The sequence below is a fragment of the Mobula birostris genome, chromosome 6, assembly GCF_030028105.1.
Source record: "Mobula birostris isolate sMobBir1 chromosome 6, sMobBir1.hap1, whole genome shotgun sequence".
In the NCBI taxonomy this organism is placed as follows: Eukaryota; Metazoa; Chordata; class Chondrichthyes; order Myliobatiformes; family Myliobatidae; genus Mobula; species Mobula birostris.
Genome location: NC_092375.1, coordinates 40222356 through 40242587, shown reverse-complemented (window position 1 = coordinate 40242587; position 20232 = coordinate 40222356). Strand labels below are relative to the sequence as shown.

General features: G+C 39.7%; 1 protein-coding gene across 1 annotated transcript; it reads right to left on the bottom strand.

The window, feature by feature from the left end:
* Positions 1–759: 759 nt before the first annotated feature.
* Positions 760–9337, bottom strand: cox17 (cytochrome c oxidase copper chaperone COX17). The gene is made up of 3 exons (XM_072260294.1): positions 9091–9337; positions 5931–6040; positions 760–1001 (listed from the first exon to the last, which is right to left on the bottom strand). Exons 1-2 carry the CDS (start codon positions 9207–9209, stop codon positions 5956–5958), a joined length of 204 nt encoding a protein of 67 aa, XP_072116395.1. The 5' UTR covers positions 9210–9337; the 3' UTR covers positions 760–1001; positions 5931–5955.
* Between the last annotated feature and the right edge of the window lie 10895 nt (positions 9338–20232).

Sequence of the window (20232 nt, the reverse complement as noted above, 5' to 3'; positions counted from 1 at the left end):
CCATGGCATGAACCTCTGCACTATAGAGAGTGGATGAAATTGATGAGCTCTGCATGGATGCAGCAGGCAACACCAATACCGTCACCAATGTAGCAGAGAAAGAGTTGGAGAGCATTGCCAGTGCAGGTCTGGAACAGTGAAACAGCCAATTTATTCTTTCTTATTTAAGATTTCCCTGGCTGCTCAACAGGCAATAATAACATGATCCATAGCAATAAAATTCCACTATGGACAGTCCCAAGCCCAGCTTGCAAAAGGAGAAGGGTTGCAACTCAATCCCATAAAAACCCAGAGCTACAGTGATATCAACAGAAGCTCCAAAGACCTCATCCCTGGGAGAGGAAGGATCTTGACCGACAAAGTCATGTGGTGGAAGCGGAAGCCACAGGGCTGATCAACCTTCAGCCCAGGACAAAGGACTCTGGGGAGCTGCTGTCAACCGTCTATGCCCCAGTAGGGATCATGGACTTAAGAAGTTACAAATAAAAATTTTAAGAGCGGTCATAGTTGACAAAGAAGAAAACTTAAATCAAGAATAACTGCACAGGGTAGTAGGATATGCAAAGCTTTATTAATTATAGAGATAACTAATTAAACTAATTTCTGGAATTAAAAAAATTACTAATCATTCCCTTTCAACAGGGTTTCTAACAAAGTTTTGTTGAATTTTCAAATTCATGACTAATTTATTGAATGTGCAACTTGAAATAACATTCATACAAGCTTGTCATTACAGCACAAAAGGAAATAGAATCAAAGTGACTTTTAAGAAAACTTTTATTAAAGGATGAGTCATACAAGTTTGAAAAGATCTCTGGATGGAAGTAACTCAGAACAAAGATCATTATCATCCTACATTTTTTTTGAAAAAATAAATTGCTAATAAAAGTTTTCAGATCCAGCTTTGTAACAATTCATTTGTATAATAACGTGTCCACATACATCTTCATTCATCTCCATGCAGGCAGTGTAGCATACTTAAAATAATTCCAGATACAATCCTGTTTGGTAAATAAAAACAAAGAAGTAAAACAATCATGTAATGTGATTATATTTGATTAATAAGGAATGGATATGTTGTACAAATGCCCCAACATTTATGTACAGTTGCAAGACAAAGTTTGCGAACCCTTGGCAATCACCTGGTTTTCTGCATTAATTACTCATAAAATGTGGTCTGATCATCATCTAAATCATAATAATAGACAAACACAATCTGCCTAAACAAATAACACACAATTGTACTTCTTGTCAATACTGAGTACACCATTTAAACAATCACAATCCAGGTTTAAAAAAGTATGTGAACCTCTGGGATTATGCCTTCTACAAAAGCTATTTGGATTCTAGTGTTCCAATCAATGAGATGAGATTAGAGGTGTGGGTTGTAGGGGTGCCCTGCCCTATGAAAAAGACACACAAAGTCAGGTTACTGACAGAGCCTGCTCTTCTCAAAAAATATCCGTCTATGTGCACCATTCCTCGTAAAACAACTTTCAGAGGACCTTAAAAGAATTGTAGAGATGCATGAAGCTGGAAAAGGCAACAAAAGCATTTCTAAAGGCCCGAGTGTTCACCAGCCCACAGTAAGAGAAATTGTCTACCAATGGAAGAAATTCAGTACTGTTGCTACTCTCCCTTGGAGTGGGCATCCTGCACAGATCACACTAAGATACAACGTGGAATGCTGAAGGAGGTGAAAAAGAACCCAAGGGTAACAGCAAAAGACCTGCAGAAATCTGTACAACTTGTGAAAGTCTCTGTGTATATGTTCACTAGAAGAAAAACACTGAACAAGAATGGTGTTCATAGAAGGACACCACTTAGGAAACCATTGCTCTCCAAAAAAACTTTGCTGCATGTCTCAAGTTTGCAAAACACCACCTTGAATGTTCTACAACACACTACTGGGTCAATGTTCTGTGGACAGATGAGGCAAAACTTGAATTTTCTGGCAGAAGTGCACACTGCTATGTTTGGATGAAAAGGGCACTGCACACCAACACCAAAACCTCATCCCAACTGTGAAGCCTGATGGAGCATCATGGTTTGGTGCTGCTTTGCTGCTTCAGGGCCTGGACAGAATACAAAATTGTATCAAGACATCTTACAGGAGAATATCAGGGTAGTAGTCCATCACCTGAAGCTTAATAGAAGTTGGATGATGCAACAAGACAATGATCTGAAACACAAGAGTAAATCAACAACAGAATGGGTCAAAAATAAGAAAAAAAATGTGTTTTGGAATGGCCAAGTCAGAGTCCAGACCTTAACCCAACTGAGATGCTGTGGCATGCCCTGAAGAGGGCTGTTCATGCAAGGTATCCGAGAAATATCAATGAACTGAAACAATTCTGTATGGAGGAATGGTCAAAAATTCCTCCTTGGATTTTTTTTGAGGAAATTACCAGTAGGCTAGACAAGGGAGATGCAGTGGATGTTGTATATTTGGATTTTCAGAAGGCCTTTGACAAGGTGCCACACCTGAGGCTACTTAACAAGATAAGAGCCCATGGAATTACGGGAAAGTTACATACGTGGATAGAGCGTTGGCTGATTGGCAGGAAACAGAGAGTGGGAATAAAGGGATCCTATGCTGTTTGGCTGCCGGTTACCAGTGGTGTTCCACAGGGGTCCACGTTGGGGCCGCTTCTTTTTATGTTGTACATCAACAATTTGGATTATGGAATAGATGGCTTTGTGGCTAAGTTTGCTGACGATACGAAGATAGGTGGAGGGTCCGGTAGTGCTGAGGAAACGGAGAGTCTGCAGAGAGACTTGGATGGATTGGAAGAATGAGCAAAGAAGTGGCAAATGAAATACAATGTTGGAAAGTGTATGGTTATGCACTTTGGCAGAAGAAATAAACCAGCAGACTATTATTTAAATGGGGAAAGAATTCAAAGTTCTGAAATGCAATGAGACTTGGGAGTCCTGGTACAGGATACCCTTAAGGTTAACCTCTAGGTTGAGTCAGTAGTGAAGAAGGCGAATGCAATGTTGGCATTCATTTCTAGAGGAATAGAGTATAGGAGCAGGGATGTGATGTTGAGGCTCTATAAGGTGCTGGTGAGACCTCACTTGGAGTACTGTGGGCAGTTTTGGTCTCCTTATTTAAGAAAGGATGTGCTGACGTTGGAGAGGGTACAGAGAAGACTCACTAGAATGATTCCAGGATTGAGAGGGTTAACATATGAGGAACGTTTGTCTGCTCTTTGACTGTATTCCTTGGAGTTTAGAAGAATGAGGGGAGACCTCATAGAAACATTTCATATGTTGAAAGGCATGGACAGAGTAGATGTGGCAAAGTTGTCTCCCATGATGGGGGAGTCTAGTACGAGAGGGCATGACTTAAAGATTGAAGGGCGCCCATTCAGAACAGAAATGCGAAGAAATTTTTTTAGTCAGAGGGTGGTGAATCTATGGAATTTGTTGCCACAGGCAGCAGTGGAGGCCAAGTCATTGGGTGTATTCAAGGCAGAGATTGATAGGTATCTGAGTAGCCAGGGCATCAAAGGTTATGGTGAGAAGGTGGGGGAGTGGGACTAAATGGGAGAATGGATCAGCTCATGATAAAACTGCAGAACAGACTCGATGGGCCGAATGGCCGACTTCTGCTCCTTTGTCTTATGGCTTTGTGCAAGTCTGATCAGCAACTGCAGGAAACATTTGGCGGAGGTTATTGCTGCTGAAGGAGTTTCTACCAGTCATTAAATACAATGGTTCACATACTTTTTCCAGCCTGGACTGTGAATGATTAAACAAGGTGTTCAATAAAGACAAGAAAAGTACAATTGTTTGTGTATTATTAGTTTAGGCAGACTGTGCAATTCAATTCCGGACTTCTTAACAGTCAGTCCATGTGGGCAGCAACGTTTCTTGTCCCATTACACTAAGCACTGGCACACCCCAAGGCTGTGTGTTCAGCCCGCTGCTGTTCACACTGCTGCCATATTACTGTGTCGCAGGATCCAGCTTAAACAATGTCATCAAGTTTGTGAATGACACAACAGTGGTTGGACTTATCAAGAACGATAATGAGACAGAGTATAGAGAGAAAGTAGAGCAGCTGTGGACTGGTGTGATAAGAACAACCTAAGCTTGAACGTGGAGAAGATAAACAAAATAATAGAAACATAGAAAACCTACAGCACAATACAGGCCCTTTGGCCCACGATGCAGTGCCAAAAATAATTTATATTAGAAATTACCTAAGGTTATCCATAGCCCTCAGGTTTCTAAGCTCCATGTACCTATCCAGGAGTCTCTTAGAAGACCCTATTGTATCCGCCTCCATCACCGTCGCTGGCAGCCCATTCCACGCACTCACCACCCTCTGCGTAAAAAATTTGCCCCTGACATCTCCTCTGTACCAAATAATTGTGGACTAAAGGAAGGTGCAGACGAACCATCCCCTTCTGCGAATAATGGCTCCTCCGTAGAGAGAGTTAAGTGCACCAAGTTTCTGGGAGTTCACACCACAGATGACCTCACCTGGTCCATCAATATCACCTCCCTGAACAAGAAGGCACAGCAGTACCTCTACTTCCTAAGAAGACTGAGGCAAGCAAGACTGCCATCTTAACTGTGTCTTATGAGAGCACCATTGAGAGTGCCCTGAGAAGTTCCATCTCCATCTGGCTGGGAGCAGTCAAGCATCAGACCAGAAGTCCCAACAAAGGACTGTGAGAACAGCTGAGAGGATCATAGGGGCCTCCCTACCATCTATCAGGGAGATTTATCAGGAGCACTGCACACACAGAGCCCCTCATATTATCAAGGATCTCACCCATCCATCCAGCAGCCTCTTTGACTTTCTACCATCAGGCAGGAGACTACAATGCATAAAAACAAGAACGATTAGAAAGAGAAACAGTCCCCCACCCCAGGCCACTAGGCTTCTGAACTTTGTTTTGTTATTTATGTGTGATTCATCTGTAGATTTTATCCTTACCTTCATAAGTAATCGTGTGTTATGTGCTTTATACCCTGATTCAAATAAATGTTGTCTTGTTTCTATATACATTATATGTATGTATATAGTTAAATGACAATAAACTTGACTTAACTTGATTGTGTTTATCTATTATTGTGACTTAGATGAAGATCAGACCACATTTTATGAGTAATAACTGGAGAAAACCAGGTAACTGTCAAGGGTTCACACTTTTTCTTGCAACTGTAAGTACTGAATCAATGTATAATTTAATCAAAGTATTCTCAAACCACCTGATCTTATTAGTTCCTAACTGAAGTGCAATGTGGCACTTATTCAAAAAGTTACTATCTTTACCATTGTAAGAAACATCACTCAGGAAATGTAATATGGCTCTAGCTAAAGTGTTTTTAAAAAGTTTCAAGGGTCAAAAACATGGAGAATAATACTGTACTTATTGTCTGTTGTAATTTATTTCTGACATACAAATCACCTAATAAAAGGAAATTGTGTTCCCATTTAAATTCAACATTCAAAATAAGCTTATAGTGCAAATTTATTGCCCTTGTAGACCAAAGGGGGCGCTGTAGATAATAAGTTCAAACAGCTAAATTTGGTAGTTCTTTTTTACTTCCTTACTCACTCTTCAAATCAAGGAATTGCAGTACTAAAGCACAGCAAGAAGCCAGAAAAAACTCCATCAAGCTAAGGCCATCAACATTTATGTAAATAAAAGGCTTCTGTGCAAGAGTTTATTCAGTTTGCATTTGTGTTGACCGCAATGCCACTCACTTAACTCCACACTAAAATTAATTTTTGGCCAGGGTACTGTCAGAATATTCTATGCCTACTTGACTGTGGATTAAATCAATGTGACTACTTAAGATTCCAACAAAGACTTGATGCTAGGTTTTATTTGCTCAAATAAAAATCCTAATCAATTGCAAAGTTTTAAAAAAATACATTGAAAAATACAAAGACAATCAATACTCACCATTCACCTCTAAAGTGGTATCTCATCAAACCTTAAATCCCAATGCCCGCATACATTCTTTGTGAGCCTCAATTAAATCTTTGCAGTTCTCCTCTCCTTTCTCAATGATACTACAAAGAAATGAAAGTTGATTGCCTCAAATCACAACACAAAAAGTGCATCTGTTTGCATTTCAGTATGAAAATCCTAACTTTCCTTTATATGTTTAAAGTCATCATCTTCTGCTATATAATTCATTTATAACTCTTCCCCCATCAGGTGGGCCAAAGTACATGGCCAACAGAAAACCACTGGGTGTGGACAAGTGTGGAAATTAAAAACACACTCAATTTCTCCTAAGATCTTGATCAGCCATACGTAAAGACTACAAGCAGAGATTATTGGGGGTTACAGAGTTGAAAAGATAAGACTAAAGAGCTGACACCCTATCAAGCATGTAAAAGTTTATGGTGATAATTCGGAGGATAATAAGTATATCATTCATAGCAGTTCACAGTTAGCTATGGGGAGTAGGAGGCCGAGCAACAAAATATGTTCTGAATTATGTGGTCCAATGATTGGTTCTCACATGAGTATACGGAAACAATCTGTAGAATATATGATATACATCGATTCCACATATATTTTTATAGTATTTTACCTTTCTCTATAAAATGTCCTTCCTTGTAAAATAGCAATAGTACTCATTGCATTAGGCTTATCAGCATGGAAACAGTGATTTATTTTCCAAAACATAAATAATTATATACAAAAATTCATATCAAGAAATAATCTAGTCTCTCTTCAGCTTCTTTAATTTCTGAAGAAAGCTTATCAATTTTTCCCCAAAGCTGCAACTTTTCAGTCTTGTCAACATTCTCGTAAATGGCAGCAGTCTTCTTTAACCTGCATTCCAACTTATTGACCTTTCAAAGAATGCTATTATTATCTAGAATCAACTGGTTCTCCACTGAAAAAAAGTGGATTAATTACTCACAAAGTTAACATAATCACTTCAACTAGAATATGAAAAAGGAAATTTAAACAGCTGTGGGTCAATATATCTCACTGTGAAAATACTAAAAATTTTAGTCTACATTTTGCGCTCAAGTTTTGGGAGAGTGATGAAAGCCCATACATCATGATTCAAAGAAAAAAAACTAAGAAAGGGCTAATATGATATAAAGCTGATTTTTGTTCTAAAGCATCTGCTTCATTTTCAGTATTCAAGATGGTGTCAATGTTGCTGAGCTATAGCCTCCCAAGTTCTTTCCTGGTACAGATACCTTCCCTGGTACAGATACCTTCCCTGGTCTATTAGGGGGTAAAAGGAGGCATTGGCTGTAAGTTGGTCAAATAACCTCAAGACTGCTACTTTGCCGAAAATCTACCAGACACCAGGCGGTAAATATCACAAAACTTCAAAAGAAATGTATTACCTAAATATATATGCGTCACCATATACTGTACAATCCTGAGATTCATTTTTTGCAGGCATACACAGTAAATCCAAGAAACACAACAGGGTCAACGAAAGACCGCACCCAACAGGGAAGACAAACAACTGATGTGCAAAAGACAACAAACAGAGCAAATACAAAATAAATAATAATAAATAAGCAATATGGAGAACCAGATGGAGCATCCTTGAACATAAGTGCATAGGTGTGGGAACAATTTAGTGATGGGGCAAGTGACGTTATCCTCGCTGGATCAAGAGCCTGATTGTTGAGGGGTAATAACTGTTTCTGAATCTGGTGGTGTGGGTCCTGAGGATCCTGCACCTTCTTACTTAGGGCAGCAGTGAGAAGACAGCATGAGCTGCATGGTGGTGTTCCTTGATGATGGATGCTGCTTTACTTGCTGGATCATGGCAGGTCCGCTGAAATGATAACACCAAGGAATTTAAAGTTGCCGACCCTCTCCACCCCTGATCCCCTGATGAAGGCTAGCTCACAGACCTCGTTGGTCTTGCTGACATTGAGTGACAGGCTCTTGTTGTGGCACCACTCAGCCGGATTTTCAATCTCCCTCCTATATACTGATTCATCATCACCTTTGATTTGCCCAATGATAATGGCACTGTCAACCTGACAGATGGCATTGGAGCTGTGCCAAGCCTCACAATGGTAAGTATAAACGAGCAGAGCAGAGGGGGTAGGGAGGGGTGCTACACACACAGCCTTGTGGTGGACCTGTGCTGCTAGAAATCGATGATGCAGTAGGTATTGAGGCCAAGGTCTTGAAGCTTATTGATTAGTTTTGAGGGGATGATAGTATTGAATCCTGAGCTGTAGTCCAATATCACCATAATCACCTATGTGGTGGCAACAGAGACGTTTTCTGCAGATTATCTTCTTTCAGCTTCAGCCACGTGCCACGCTTGTTATCTTTCTCTCCAGATTTTCGATTTTGGGACACTCCCGTACACGGCTGCCATCGTCTACTCCTCAGCTTCCTTTCTGGCCTTGTCCACCGCTTTGCTAACCCTGACGTCTTAAGAGGTCGCTACATATCCCACAATACTCAAACTTTATTCATCTTAACTCCAATCACACTAATTAAAGTTCGTTTAGATCAGCCTGCTTGTCCGTCCATCCTTGTCCCTGTCCCCGATCCCTCACTTTCACCTCCTACTTCTCTCACTTTCATCTTGCAATCTATCCTCACCCTTCCTCTGCATGCGTACTCCACGTGGTCTTCTGTTTCTACATATATTACAGAAGTACGACATGCCACTGAACGTGAGTGCTCCAAATAAACACCTTTGTTTTTCGGGATGTGCAATGCCACGGGACAGCGCAGGTGTTACATAAACTTTTGTCACTCTTCTCTTATAGTCGGTGTTGTAACCTTGATGTGTACTGCCAAGGAGAAATTTTGTATTTAGACATGGAATCAACAGCAACGATGTACTTTAAATTCTCTATTTTTAAAAAAAGTAATTCCACTGTTATAACAATTGATTTGCAATTACTACCACAACTTTCATTTGCGAAGACTGAAGGGATTGTTTAAGGGTACAAACAGGAATATGAAACACATACTTCAACCGACGGAACGCGATTAACAAATTAGACCTGTTGAAAAAAATCGTGAAAATTAGAGACAGTTTTCAAGCAGAAAAACACTAAGCAGCAAAATGATTATATCAATAGAGAAACTAGAAGTGTCACATTACCAGGCATCCCTGGCTTTCTTGGTCTCAGGACATGCACAACATGGTTTCAAAGGTTTCTTTTCCTCAGTGTCTCCAGAAGGCGCTGTCCCCGCGGAAGCAGGCGCCGCTAATTGAGACATCTTGGTCTGATATTATGTTTAATGACTTTCTTTTTTGTGGATCTCCACCTTCAAACGTCCTAACTACGACTATTTCAATCCTACGTAGAGCCTTACAGTTCAGTACATATACCTTTCCGCTTGACGAGAGGATTACTGGGATTTGTAGTTCTTTGAAGATATATTCCACAATACAATTATTATTTAAAACTACACATTCCAGAATACACCGCGTATGCGTTGTACGCATGCGGATGTCCGCTTGTGGTAGCAGGCATGCCGACGTCTACCTTTTAAAGTGACGTGAACGAGTTGGTCTGATTCATCCAATTGTAATATGTGCGCGACTTAATCTTTCAAATGTAATTAATTTCTCAGAAATTTCATATTTCTGCTAAAACATTTTAATCGTGTGCATTTACACTCCAAATACTTTGCACGTGCATGTTTTTCACACACTGCTATGCATTTTGAAAATAAACAAATATTCATTTTTTTGAGTACTAACATGTACATATTAACAGATACGTAGTGTGCGGATCTATTTCTTTTAGCGGAGTGGCTGTCCTTAGCACAAAATGTTGACTGATAACTTACCCATGCGTGTCGATTTGTTACTTTCTATGCAGAGTGAGGGTGGAACTGTATTGCTAATGATGTGGATGAGGAAAAGGAAGTCTCCACCCTTCCTAGCTTAATGGGTGCTCTTACGCAAGTTAGTAACTTCTAAAACCTAGCAAGCAAGACATTTGACAAAATTATTGAAATTTTACAAAATCAATTGAGCCCCAAACCACTAGTAATTACTCAGAGATTTAGATTGCAGAACTGCACAAACTTTCCCAATACTGTGATTTTGGAGATGGACTTTCTGATGCAATAAGGGATAGGCTTTATGTGGCAATGATAATCAAAGCACTTAAAAGAGGCAACACACATCGAAGTTGCTGGTGAACGCAGCAGGCCAGGCAGCATCTCTACGAAGAGGTACAGTCGACGTTTCAGGCCGAGACACTTCATCAGGACTAACTGAAGGAAGAGTTAGTAAGAGATTTGAAAGTGGGAGGGGGAGGGGGAGATCCAAAATGATAGGAGAAGACAGGAGGGGGAGGGATGGAGCCAAGAGCTGGACAGGTGATTGGCAAAGGGGATACGAGAGGACCATGGGACAGGAGATCGGGGGAGAAAGACAAGGGGGGTGGAACCCAGAGGCTGCTGTCGGAAAGAGACCTAACCTTAGAACGGGCATTGACCATTGCAATATCAATGGAGACAGCAGCAAAGGATGCATTAGAACTACAAAAAAGAGTTTAGAATGTGAAATGCACAAAATGTCCCTGAATGGTGCAAAAAGCCAAAAATTTTATCAATGTGGCAAATGCTCCCATGATGCAAATAACTGTTGGTTCAAAGAAAAAGGTTGCAGAAAATGTGCAAGTCCAACAAAAAGCACAACCAAAGAGAAAAAACCACAGAGTGAAAAGTTTCAAATACAAAACTAAACAAAAGCATAAAGTGACTGAATGTGAAACTGAATCAGACAACACAGAGTCTGACAAAGGTGAGCTACCATGCCGAGAACTGCATAGTATTACTGAAGCAGATCACAAAATCATATGGATGTGTCTGGTGTAAAACTGAAAATGGAGCTGGGTGCAGGGTCAGTTCTGCCTGCAATTTCAGGGGCTGACTACAACATACAGTTTTCTAAGCTACTATTAGAAAAAAAAACCTTGGTAATGCTAAAGACGTACACAGGCTAAAAAGTGGATCTATTTCTTTTCGTGCAGTGGCTTCCCTTAGCACTAATTATTGACAGGTAACTTACGCATGTGCATTAATTTGTTGCTCTCTCTGCAAAGTGAATATACAAGTTAATTTCACCTCCGCGTGAGTGCCTTTATTTATTTGATATGTAGTTGTGCAGACACAATAACATCTTTACATTTTTTCTGAGTCTCTGACTTTTTCAAATGCAGGGGGACACCTCAAACATTACACCAGCAATGCGATAACTTCCCTTAAATAATGGTTGGTGTAATAATCTCCATGTTGATTGCTGAGGAGTAACTTCTTTTCAATTATAAATCTGGGATGAGAAATGGCAAATGGAATTTAATCTGGACAAGCGTAAGGTTAATACATTACTATCAATAGCAATACTCATGGAGGCATTGATGTACAGAGGGATCTTGATAGTCCAAGTCCATTGTTCCCTGAATGTGGCAGCTCAAGTAAATAGAATGATAAGGAGGGTATTGGGCTTTATTGCCTTGATTAATCAGAACATTGAGTATAAAAGTTGGCAAGTCATTTTACAGGTGCACAAAGCATTCAGAGTATTGTGTACAGTTCTGTTTGCAACAATATAGTAAAGATGTCAAGGCTTTGAAGAAGCTGAAGAGAAGGTGCACCAGAAGGCTGCCTGGATTGCAGATCTCTGACAATTGAGGGAGCTTGTTAAACTTGGATTGTTTAGTCTGTAGTGTCAAAGCCTGAGGGGCAGCTTAACGGAAGTGAATAAAACTATAAATGGCATAGAGAGGATAAATAGAATCATTTTTCCAGGGTGGAAATCTCAAAGAGGTTTAAGTTGGGTGGGGGGATGATTTGAAGGAGGAGTGCAAGGTATGCTTCTTTTTACACAGGCAGGTTCCTGGAGTGCACTGCCAGGGGAGGAGGTCTAAGTATTTAAAATCTGAACAAGGAAGGTATAGAGGAATATGGTCCATGTGCAAGTAGATGAGGTTAGTTAATTGGCATTATGATTGGCCTAGAGATATGTTGGGCTAAAGGGTCTATGCCTGTGCTGTACCATTTTATGTCCTTTGATCTGTGTTTTCAGTACTAAATCAAAATTTTTTTAAAAAATGTAGTTATTGGAAATCTGAAATAAAAACAGTTCTGATAAAGAATTTCACACTAAAATGTTAACTGATTCTCTGCCTTACATATTGAATGTTCCCAGCATTTCCTATTTTTGTTTCTATGCCTTTTATTTTATTTCAGACTGCCAAGTGACCCTAAGTTTCACACAATTATAAACAGGAGTAGGCCTGTTCCACCATTTATTATCATGGTTTATATGATCGAAACATTATGTTACAATCAGAATTAACAGAATGACAAAGAGAATTATTTGCACATCTTGAAATCTACCCTTAAACACAATTCTGCAGCTGCTGGAAAGTCAAAGCAACACACACAAAATGCTGGAGGAACTCAGCAGGTCAGGCAGCATCCATAGAAATGACCAAACAGTCGAGGTCTAGGGCTGAGACCCTTCAGGACTGGAAAGGAAGGGGGAAGATGTCTTTCTTTCCAGTCTGAAGATGTTGTGTGTGTTGATATCTACTCTTTACCCACTTAGGTTAAACCTCCAGGAACAAGAGTATACAGATGATAACCTACTAATCAACATAGAACATAATTATTAACTCAGCACAATGATCAAACTTATCATTAAATGACAAAACAAATTTAGGTAAGCATAATTTAAAGATTGAGTTCTTCTGCTGCCTTCCATTGCTACATAATACAGTGTAGCAAAAAGTAAATGCATATGGAAAAGGTTCTGCTGCAATATTACAGGCAGGAACAAGGTTCTACATTGTCTTGATGTAGAGGAATATCTGTTGATGCTATTTGTGGCCCACATGTATGAGTCTGTTTTCCACTGTGTATGTCAAAAGCTCAGCATGCTTGACAATCTCTCCTGAAATCCACAGACACTTCGGATGTCTGAAATCCTGGACTATCACTCTCTCATCAGAATAAGGCATACGATTCGCCCTATCTTATACTGTTAATTACAACAGCTGATATTTATAAACACTGGAGAACAATCAAACTTGACATTTCAAAACAACTCAGCAGGCTGCTGTGTGAGGTGTGTTCAAGTCAGCAAAGAGAAACTGAACCAACTTTTGAGAAGAAGATATAGATCTGTTTAATCCAAGCCTTCTTGAAGGTCAATCCACCCACTCAGCTGCACCATTATTTGCATAAGGTGGTTCCCGTTTCATTTCAGGATAAGTTTAAATTTGTGCAAAAAAACCCACCTAAGACTGTTGACTGACACATTCTCTTGGTACACCGTAAGATCACTAGTGGAGATTAGTTTGTAAAATACACTTCTGGCCACTTTGACTGGATAATAATCAACCAGAAAATGCTGTTTGCCCACTCTAGCATAGACATGTGAATGTATTATCATGGTGTAGAGGTTTAGGGTCTCAAATACAAAAATATGCAAAAATATGTTGATAATTATTGAGCAGCTTCACAAGATACAAAATTGACTTGCAAAATTCTTTAACTTGATCCAGTAAAGGCTACTGGAAGTAATTCTAGGCCAAAGCCATCATGAGTAGAATGACTGGGTGACATTTATGTAAGTCAGCCAGCAACCATTTCCTGAATTTTAGAGGTATTCTCTCAGGAACTCTATAGAATATAGCTTTATCTGAGGTTAACTAGCAACAATATGTCAAGTGCCCCATCAGGTTTCAGGACGACACTGACTAGAGAGGGATGCTGGGGACCACACAACAAGGAACATAATGAGGAAGGTCACACCATGAACTCTCGGCCAATTTCGATATAAGGAATCAGAGTTGTGCTGAAATATCTCTGTGAACAATGCTGTTGTAAATTATTGCATTCAGAGAGCAGAATAAGTAAATGAGGATGTCTTGGGACTGTCATTCTGGGGACAAAACACTTCTGGTAAAATATGAAGCAAAGGTGCCCCCTCACAATTAAAGAACTCTGTGGCTGATAAGGATGTTTACCCCATCCTGGATGTTAATTGTCTTGGGTGATCAACATTGCTGGGGCCTAGGTCCATGGGAACAATGAAAAAGAGGAAAGGAAACAGATAAAGAGGAAAGGGAACAGATGGAAAAGAGGAAAGGAAACAGATGAAGAGGAAAGGAAACAGATGGAAAAGAGGAAAGGAAACAGATGGAAAAGAGGAAAGTAAACAGATAAAGAGGAAAGGGAACAGATGGAAAAAAGGAAAGGAAACAGATAAAGAGGAAAGGGAACAGATGGAAAAGAGGAAAGGAAACAGTCCTCTTCACTTAATAAAAATGAAATTCCCTAAGGAATACAACAAAAGAACATTAATTTTTTATGTGATTTTTGCTTTGTGATTACAACATCTAAGCAAAGTTTTGGATAAGTACTGTACATTAATTGGAGGGGTATGGAGAGCTATGATCCAGATAAAGGCAAATGGGAATAGACAGAGTAATAGTTTGGCATGGACTAGATAGAGTGAACAACTGTTTCTGTGCTGTAGTACTCTGTGACTCTATGAAGGTCAGGCTGAGGAAATGTAAATACTTGTGCTGGAAAAATAAAACCTTTCTGGGCTTACGGTGGTGATGGAGTATAAATACTCCTTTGCTGTGCAGGTTACCTGTATTTGACAAACAGAGCAGCATATAAGCGCAAGAAGGGGAAGAGGTAGAAAGTAAGCAACTTAAAAAAAAGTTAAGTAAAATTTTAAAAATTTTCTCAGTGACAAATACTGGGAAGGATCTGTGGGCATGAGTGTATATTGGTTGGCACAGGATGCCTGTTGTTTCTGCAATACAAACTAATCAAAGATTTCATTTCAATACTTCATGAACTATATGAAAATCAAAATCATCTACATGACACCTGCCCCTCATAATCCTTCCATCTGAGCGCAGGAATTTCCATCAATAACCACTTGTGGAAGTGGTGGGGGGGTGGGGACAGCTAGGTGACGAAGTACCTCCTCCGCCCGTGTTAGGCTTTACTGACATGTTTCTTTCTCTACTCTGTTACAGACGTGTTTTGCAATGTTGAAATGAAGACCAAATATTGTCTGACATTGCTGGAGATGAACGGGATAGGATTCGGTACTGTTGAGTGCAAGAGCCAAAAATACATAATGCAGGCTAAACTTGCAGACGTTGAAGAACAAGCTTATCAGTTAGTGGGTCACAATTTCTCTCTGACCTGCCCAGATGACATTGCAAAGGTAAGATTGTAACATGTATCTACAGACTTTTCTATTTGAATGGGTTTGAGTATTTAACCAATTTACTTAAAATGTTATCATTTCAGATTGACTGATTTTTCCCTCTTGGCTGTAGTTCAAATGCTATGCTTTTTTAGCATTACGTTTACATCCCAATGTTTTAGGCAAAAATATCGGCTTTCATATCTCTGTTGAAACTGAATATTGATGGAAATATTAGAATTTGTTGCGCAAACACGAGGAAATCTGCAGATGCTGGAATTTCAAGCAACGGACATAAAAAATGCTGGTGAACGCACAGCATTCCGGACTCTCACAGCTACCTGGACTATTCCTCTTCCCACCCTATCTCTCGCAAAAACGCCATCCCCTTTTGGAATTCCTCCATCTCTGCCGCATCTGCTCTCAGGATGAGGCTTTTCATTCCAGGATGAAGGAGATATCCTCCTTTTTTAGAGAAAGGGGCTTCCCTTCCTCCACCATCAACTCTGCTCTCAAATGCATCTCCCCCATTTCACGCACATCTGCTCTCACCCCATCCTCCTGCCACCCCACTAGGAATAGGGTTCCCCTTGTCCTCACCTACCACCCCACCAGCCTCCGGGTCCAACATATAATTCTTTGAAACTTCCGCCACCTCCAATGGGATCCCACCACTAAGCTCATCCTTCCCTCTCCCCCTCTGCTTTCCGCAGGGATCGCTCCCTACGCGACTCCCTTGTCCATTCGTACCCCCCCATCCCTTCCCACCGATCTCCCTCCCAGCACTTACCCTTGTAAGCGGAACAAGTGCTACACATGCCCTTACACTTCCTCCCTCACCACCGTTTAGGGCCCCAGACAGTCCTTCCAGGTGAGGCGACACTTCACCTGTGAGTCGGCTGGGGTGATATACTGCATCTGGTGCTCCTGATGTTGCCTTCTATATATTGGCGAGACCCGATGCAGGCTGGGAGACTGTTTCACTGAACACCTACGCTCTGTCCGCCAGAGAAAGCAGGATCTCCCAGTGGCCACACATTTTAATTCCACATCCCATTCCCATTCTGATATGTCTATCCACGGCCTCCTCTACTGTAAAGGTGAAGCCGCACTCAGGTTGGAGTTATATTCCGTCTGGGTAGCCTCCAACCTGATGGCATCGCTAACTTCCGTTAATGCCCCACCTCCCCTTCGTACCCCATCAGTTATTTATTTATTTATTATGATTATTAATTTTTTTCCTCTCTCTCTCTCCTTTTTCTCCCTCTGTCCCTCTCACTATATTCCTTGCCCATCCTCTGGGCTTCTCCCCTCCCCCTTTTTTTCTCCCTAGGCCTCCTGTCCCATGATCCTCTCATATCCCTTTTGCTAATCACCTGTCCAGCTCTTAGCTCCATCCCTCCCCCTCCTGTCTTCTCCTATCATTTTGGATCTCCCCCTCCCCCTCCCACTTTCAAATCTCTTACTATCTCTTCTTTCAGTTAGTCCTGACGAAAGGTCTCGGCAGTAACGTCGACTGTACCTCTTCCTAGAGATGGTGCCTGGCCTGCTGTGTTCACCAGCATTTTTTATGTGTGTTGCTTAGAATTTGTTGCCTTACTTTTGAGGTATTCCTGCAACCTCTTTGTTGAATATACTACTGGGTAAGATGCTCCAGGATTTTTAATCACTGACGATCAATGATTGGATATATACAGCACATTTTGTCCAATTAAGCAGCTGTCCCAATCAGCTAAAGTTTCATGGAAAAGTCAAAAAGGTATAAAAAAGACAAACTGAATATCAAATTATGTATTTCACTGAAATACAAAGCAAATTAAAACACTATCAATACTACTGCAGTACTATAAAACTATGTATTAGCTCCTAATGCTTAGCTACAGAGGAATTCATTTGTGTCACATAGTTTTGATGGTAAATGACACCTAGTATAGATAATGGACTGCCTTCATACAATGCTAAGCAACACATACAAGATGCTTGTGGAACTCACCAGGTTAGGCAGCATCCATGGTAATGAATAGATAGTCGATGTTTCAGGATTGAAGAAGGGTCTCAGCATGAAATGCCAACGATCTTTCATTTCTATGGAAGTTGCCTGACCTATTGATTTCCTCCGGTATTTGTGTGTTGCTTTGGATTTCCAGTATATGCAGCCTTTCTTGTGTTTATGATTCATACATTGCTGTCAACAACCGCATTCTCCAAATCTTCATTTTCATTGTATAATGCCCCTGGTTTAAGGCCATTCTTTATTTTAATAAAGCAATTATACTGTTGGGTATTTTATTTTCTGCATATTTTCTCAAAATGTATTGTGCTCCTTTAATTACATTATACAATCAAGTAATTCAGTTGATTGATAAGTTGGGCTTGTTGAGTTAGCCAATAGGATTTGTCTTGTTAACATCTGGCCAATAAGGTGACCCATTTTCTGGAGACAGCTGGAGGAAGGAGAGATGAAAGAATGGAGACAGATGACAAACACGAGTGAAGTACACAGTGAAATGCTCACAGAACCCATTTGGAAGCATAGTTATCGCTGACGGAAAATCCTCATGCAGACAATGGTCTCATGGCAAATGTACAGATAACTTTTAATAAGTTGGTTATCACACGATCTTGGAGAAAGTTCGACACCTTGTCCTTGGATGTTGCATGGACATTTATTTATGTTTAGCTTGGTTTGTGTTTTTAGGCAGAATTGTTCAATGTCATAAGTAAACGAAGCAAAGCAAACTGGATTGACTATGCAATAGTGAACTCCAGTGATTATGTGCACACAGTAGGCTAATATACATGTAATTGGCCTTTTCCTTTGTAAATCATTTAAAATATATTGTCAATACAATTTCAATTTAAGTTTATACTGGTGTGAGTTAAATTATTGCTTCCTAGCAAACAGTAAATTTGCATGGATGTGTCTATGTTCATACAAGTGATAGCCTCATTTTCCCTTAAAGAAACGTTCACACTTTTATGTGTTATGTTTACCGGAATCATATTTACCCTAGACATGTTTGTCTATTGGAAATGGCCTTCTCATCACTATTCCCCATGCATTGTAGAGTCATGTTACTGCGAGGTTAGATTTGTAGTAATAACTAATTCATTATGAGCCTATGGTGAGAGGTTACAATTGTAACATTCAAGATGATTTTGGATACCTTCAAATTCTTCGTAGTTTCTAACTTGTTGAAGTAGTGAAATAGTTTCATTTTCACTCCTGTCTGTTTCTAGTATCTCCTAACCTGAATGCTTGAAACTGCTGTGAGCAAAATTTTCTGAATTGTCTTGCTGCTTATTTCTCACCATCAGTGACAAAGATCACTGCTTTTTTTAAAAACATGCAACAGATGCTGTTTAGAAACGCTTTTTAATTATGTGATCTGTCAAAAAGCTGAACCATACAAATATTTGCAATTTTGTTTAACCCGGAAAATTATGCCCGTGCTTCTTTTAGGATTGCAGCATAAACTTGTTTGCTTATTATAAGGGTTTTAGAAGCAAAGGCATTTTGTTGTCTGAATGTTTTGTGTGTTAAATGGTTGCATTAACACTATGTGGGATTGTATTATGGACAAGTCTTAATGGCTTATCTGAATACTAGTGCACTGGTCATTTGTTATTCAAAAATCAGAGCCTGCACTGCTGTAACCTCTGTTGGTGAGAATACTAAATCCATTTGATCTTCTTCAACAACACATGAAATTACCATACAAAGACTGCAGGGTTCCTGAGAAAACATCTCTAATTCAATAAATACAAGAATGTCCTTAGCTGTGCTTCATCAGTTGGTGTAAGTGTGTTAATAATAAAATGCTCTTTGCTTTGAGATAGGTACAGGGCTTGTACACTTAGTCAATAATTGAGCATCCCGTTGACCTTTGCTGGGACTTGCATCTTGCTAGGTTCAGTATGATTCCATATCTTTGTGATCTGGCCATGGCTTTCTCCAAGATTGTCAAATGTTCTGTAACTGCAGAGCCTATGCTATCATCCTATCATACAGCCTATGCAAAATATTCTGCACTGTATTCTAGAAAGTCTTGGTGCTGTTGGAATCCCACAGGCTGGGCAATAACATCTATACTGCACTTTTTTGGGAGTTTATAATAAGGCTCTGGTCCAACTGGTATGCAAAGGATAAATCTAGTTTATTTGGAATCTTTTATTTGCAAAGTTAGCAAATAATTTCTCTACATCAGCTAAGGGATATGTTTCATCTCTTTTGCGGTAATTATTAACCATGCAAATATTTGTGAAATGTTTTAACCCTGAAAATTATGCCCAGTGCTTCATTTTGAATTGGAGCATAAATTTGCTCCAACAGTCGCTATAGAGCTTCAACGGGTTATTTTGAGTACGACTACAATGAGGACCTGACACTGTGATCCAATTCATTCTCAACTAATTCTTCAATGTTGAAGCTATGGAAGCTGGGAGTGACTCTGCTTCTATGCGGGTATTCACTCTGAAATCCTTTATCTATCCATTACATTTCCTTAAGGATAGAACCATATCCATCCAGTCACAAAACAATGTGCAGGAAATTACCACTCTAACAATTTCTATTATAATACTATGGAGAGTGAAACTGAACCATATGCTAGTCACTTTTCTTTTTGTGTTTCTGAATTTCCCTGCTTCTGAACAGCAAGGTAATAAACTACATGATTCACACATAATATACCACAGAATGTATTAACTTTTACCTAGCAAATCAGCAAAGAAAAACATTGTAATATAAATAATGCACTAAATAATATCTTTTTATTAAAAGTCATGCACAATACATAGCACTAGAATACTAACTCATGGGCTGTTAAGCGGCAAATCATTAGCAGTATTACTTGAATTCATGACTGTAAAGTATCCAATATTTGAATTTACATATTTGTCTGAGGTAGCCCTGTTAATAGCAAGTTTATCAATAGCTCAAGTCCATGACAATAACTAATAAGATCCATAAACCACCTTCTTGTAATCATTGAGGTTAGATTAAGTCACTCTTTCATTTCAGATATAATGAGTCATTTCTGAAGG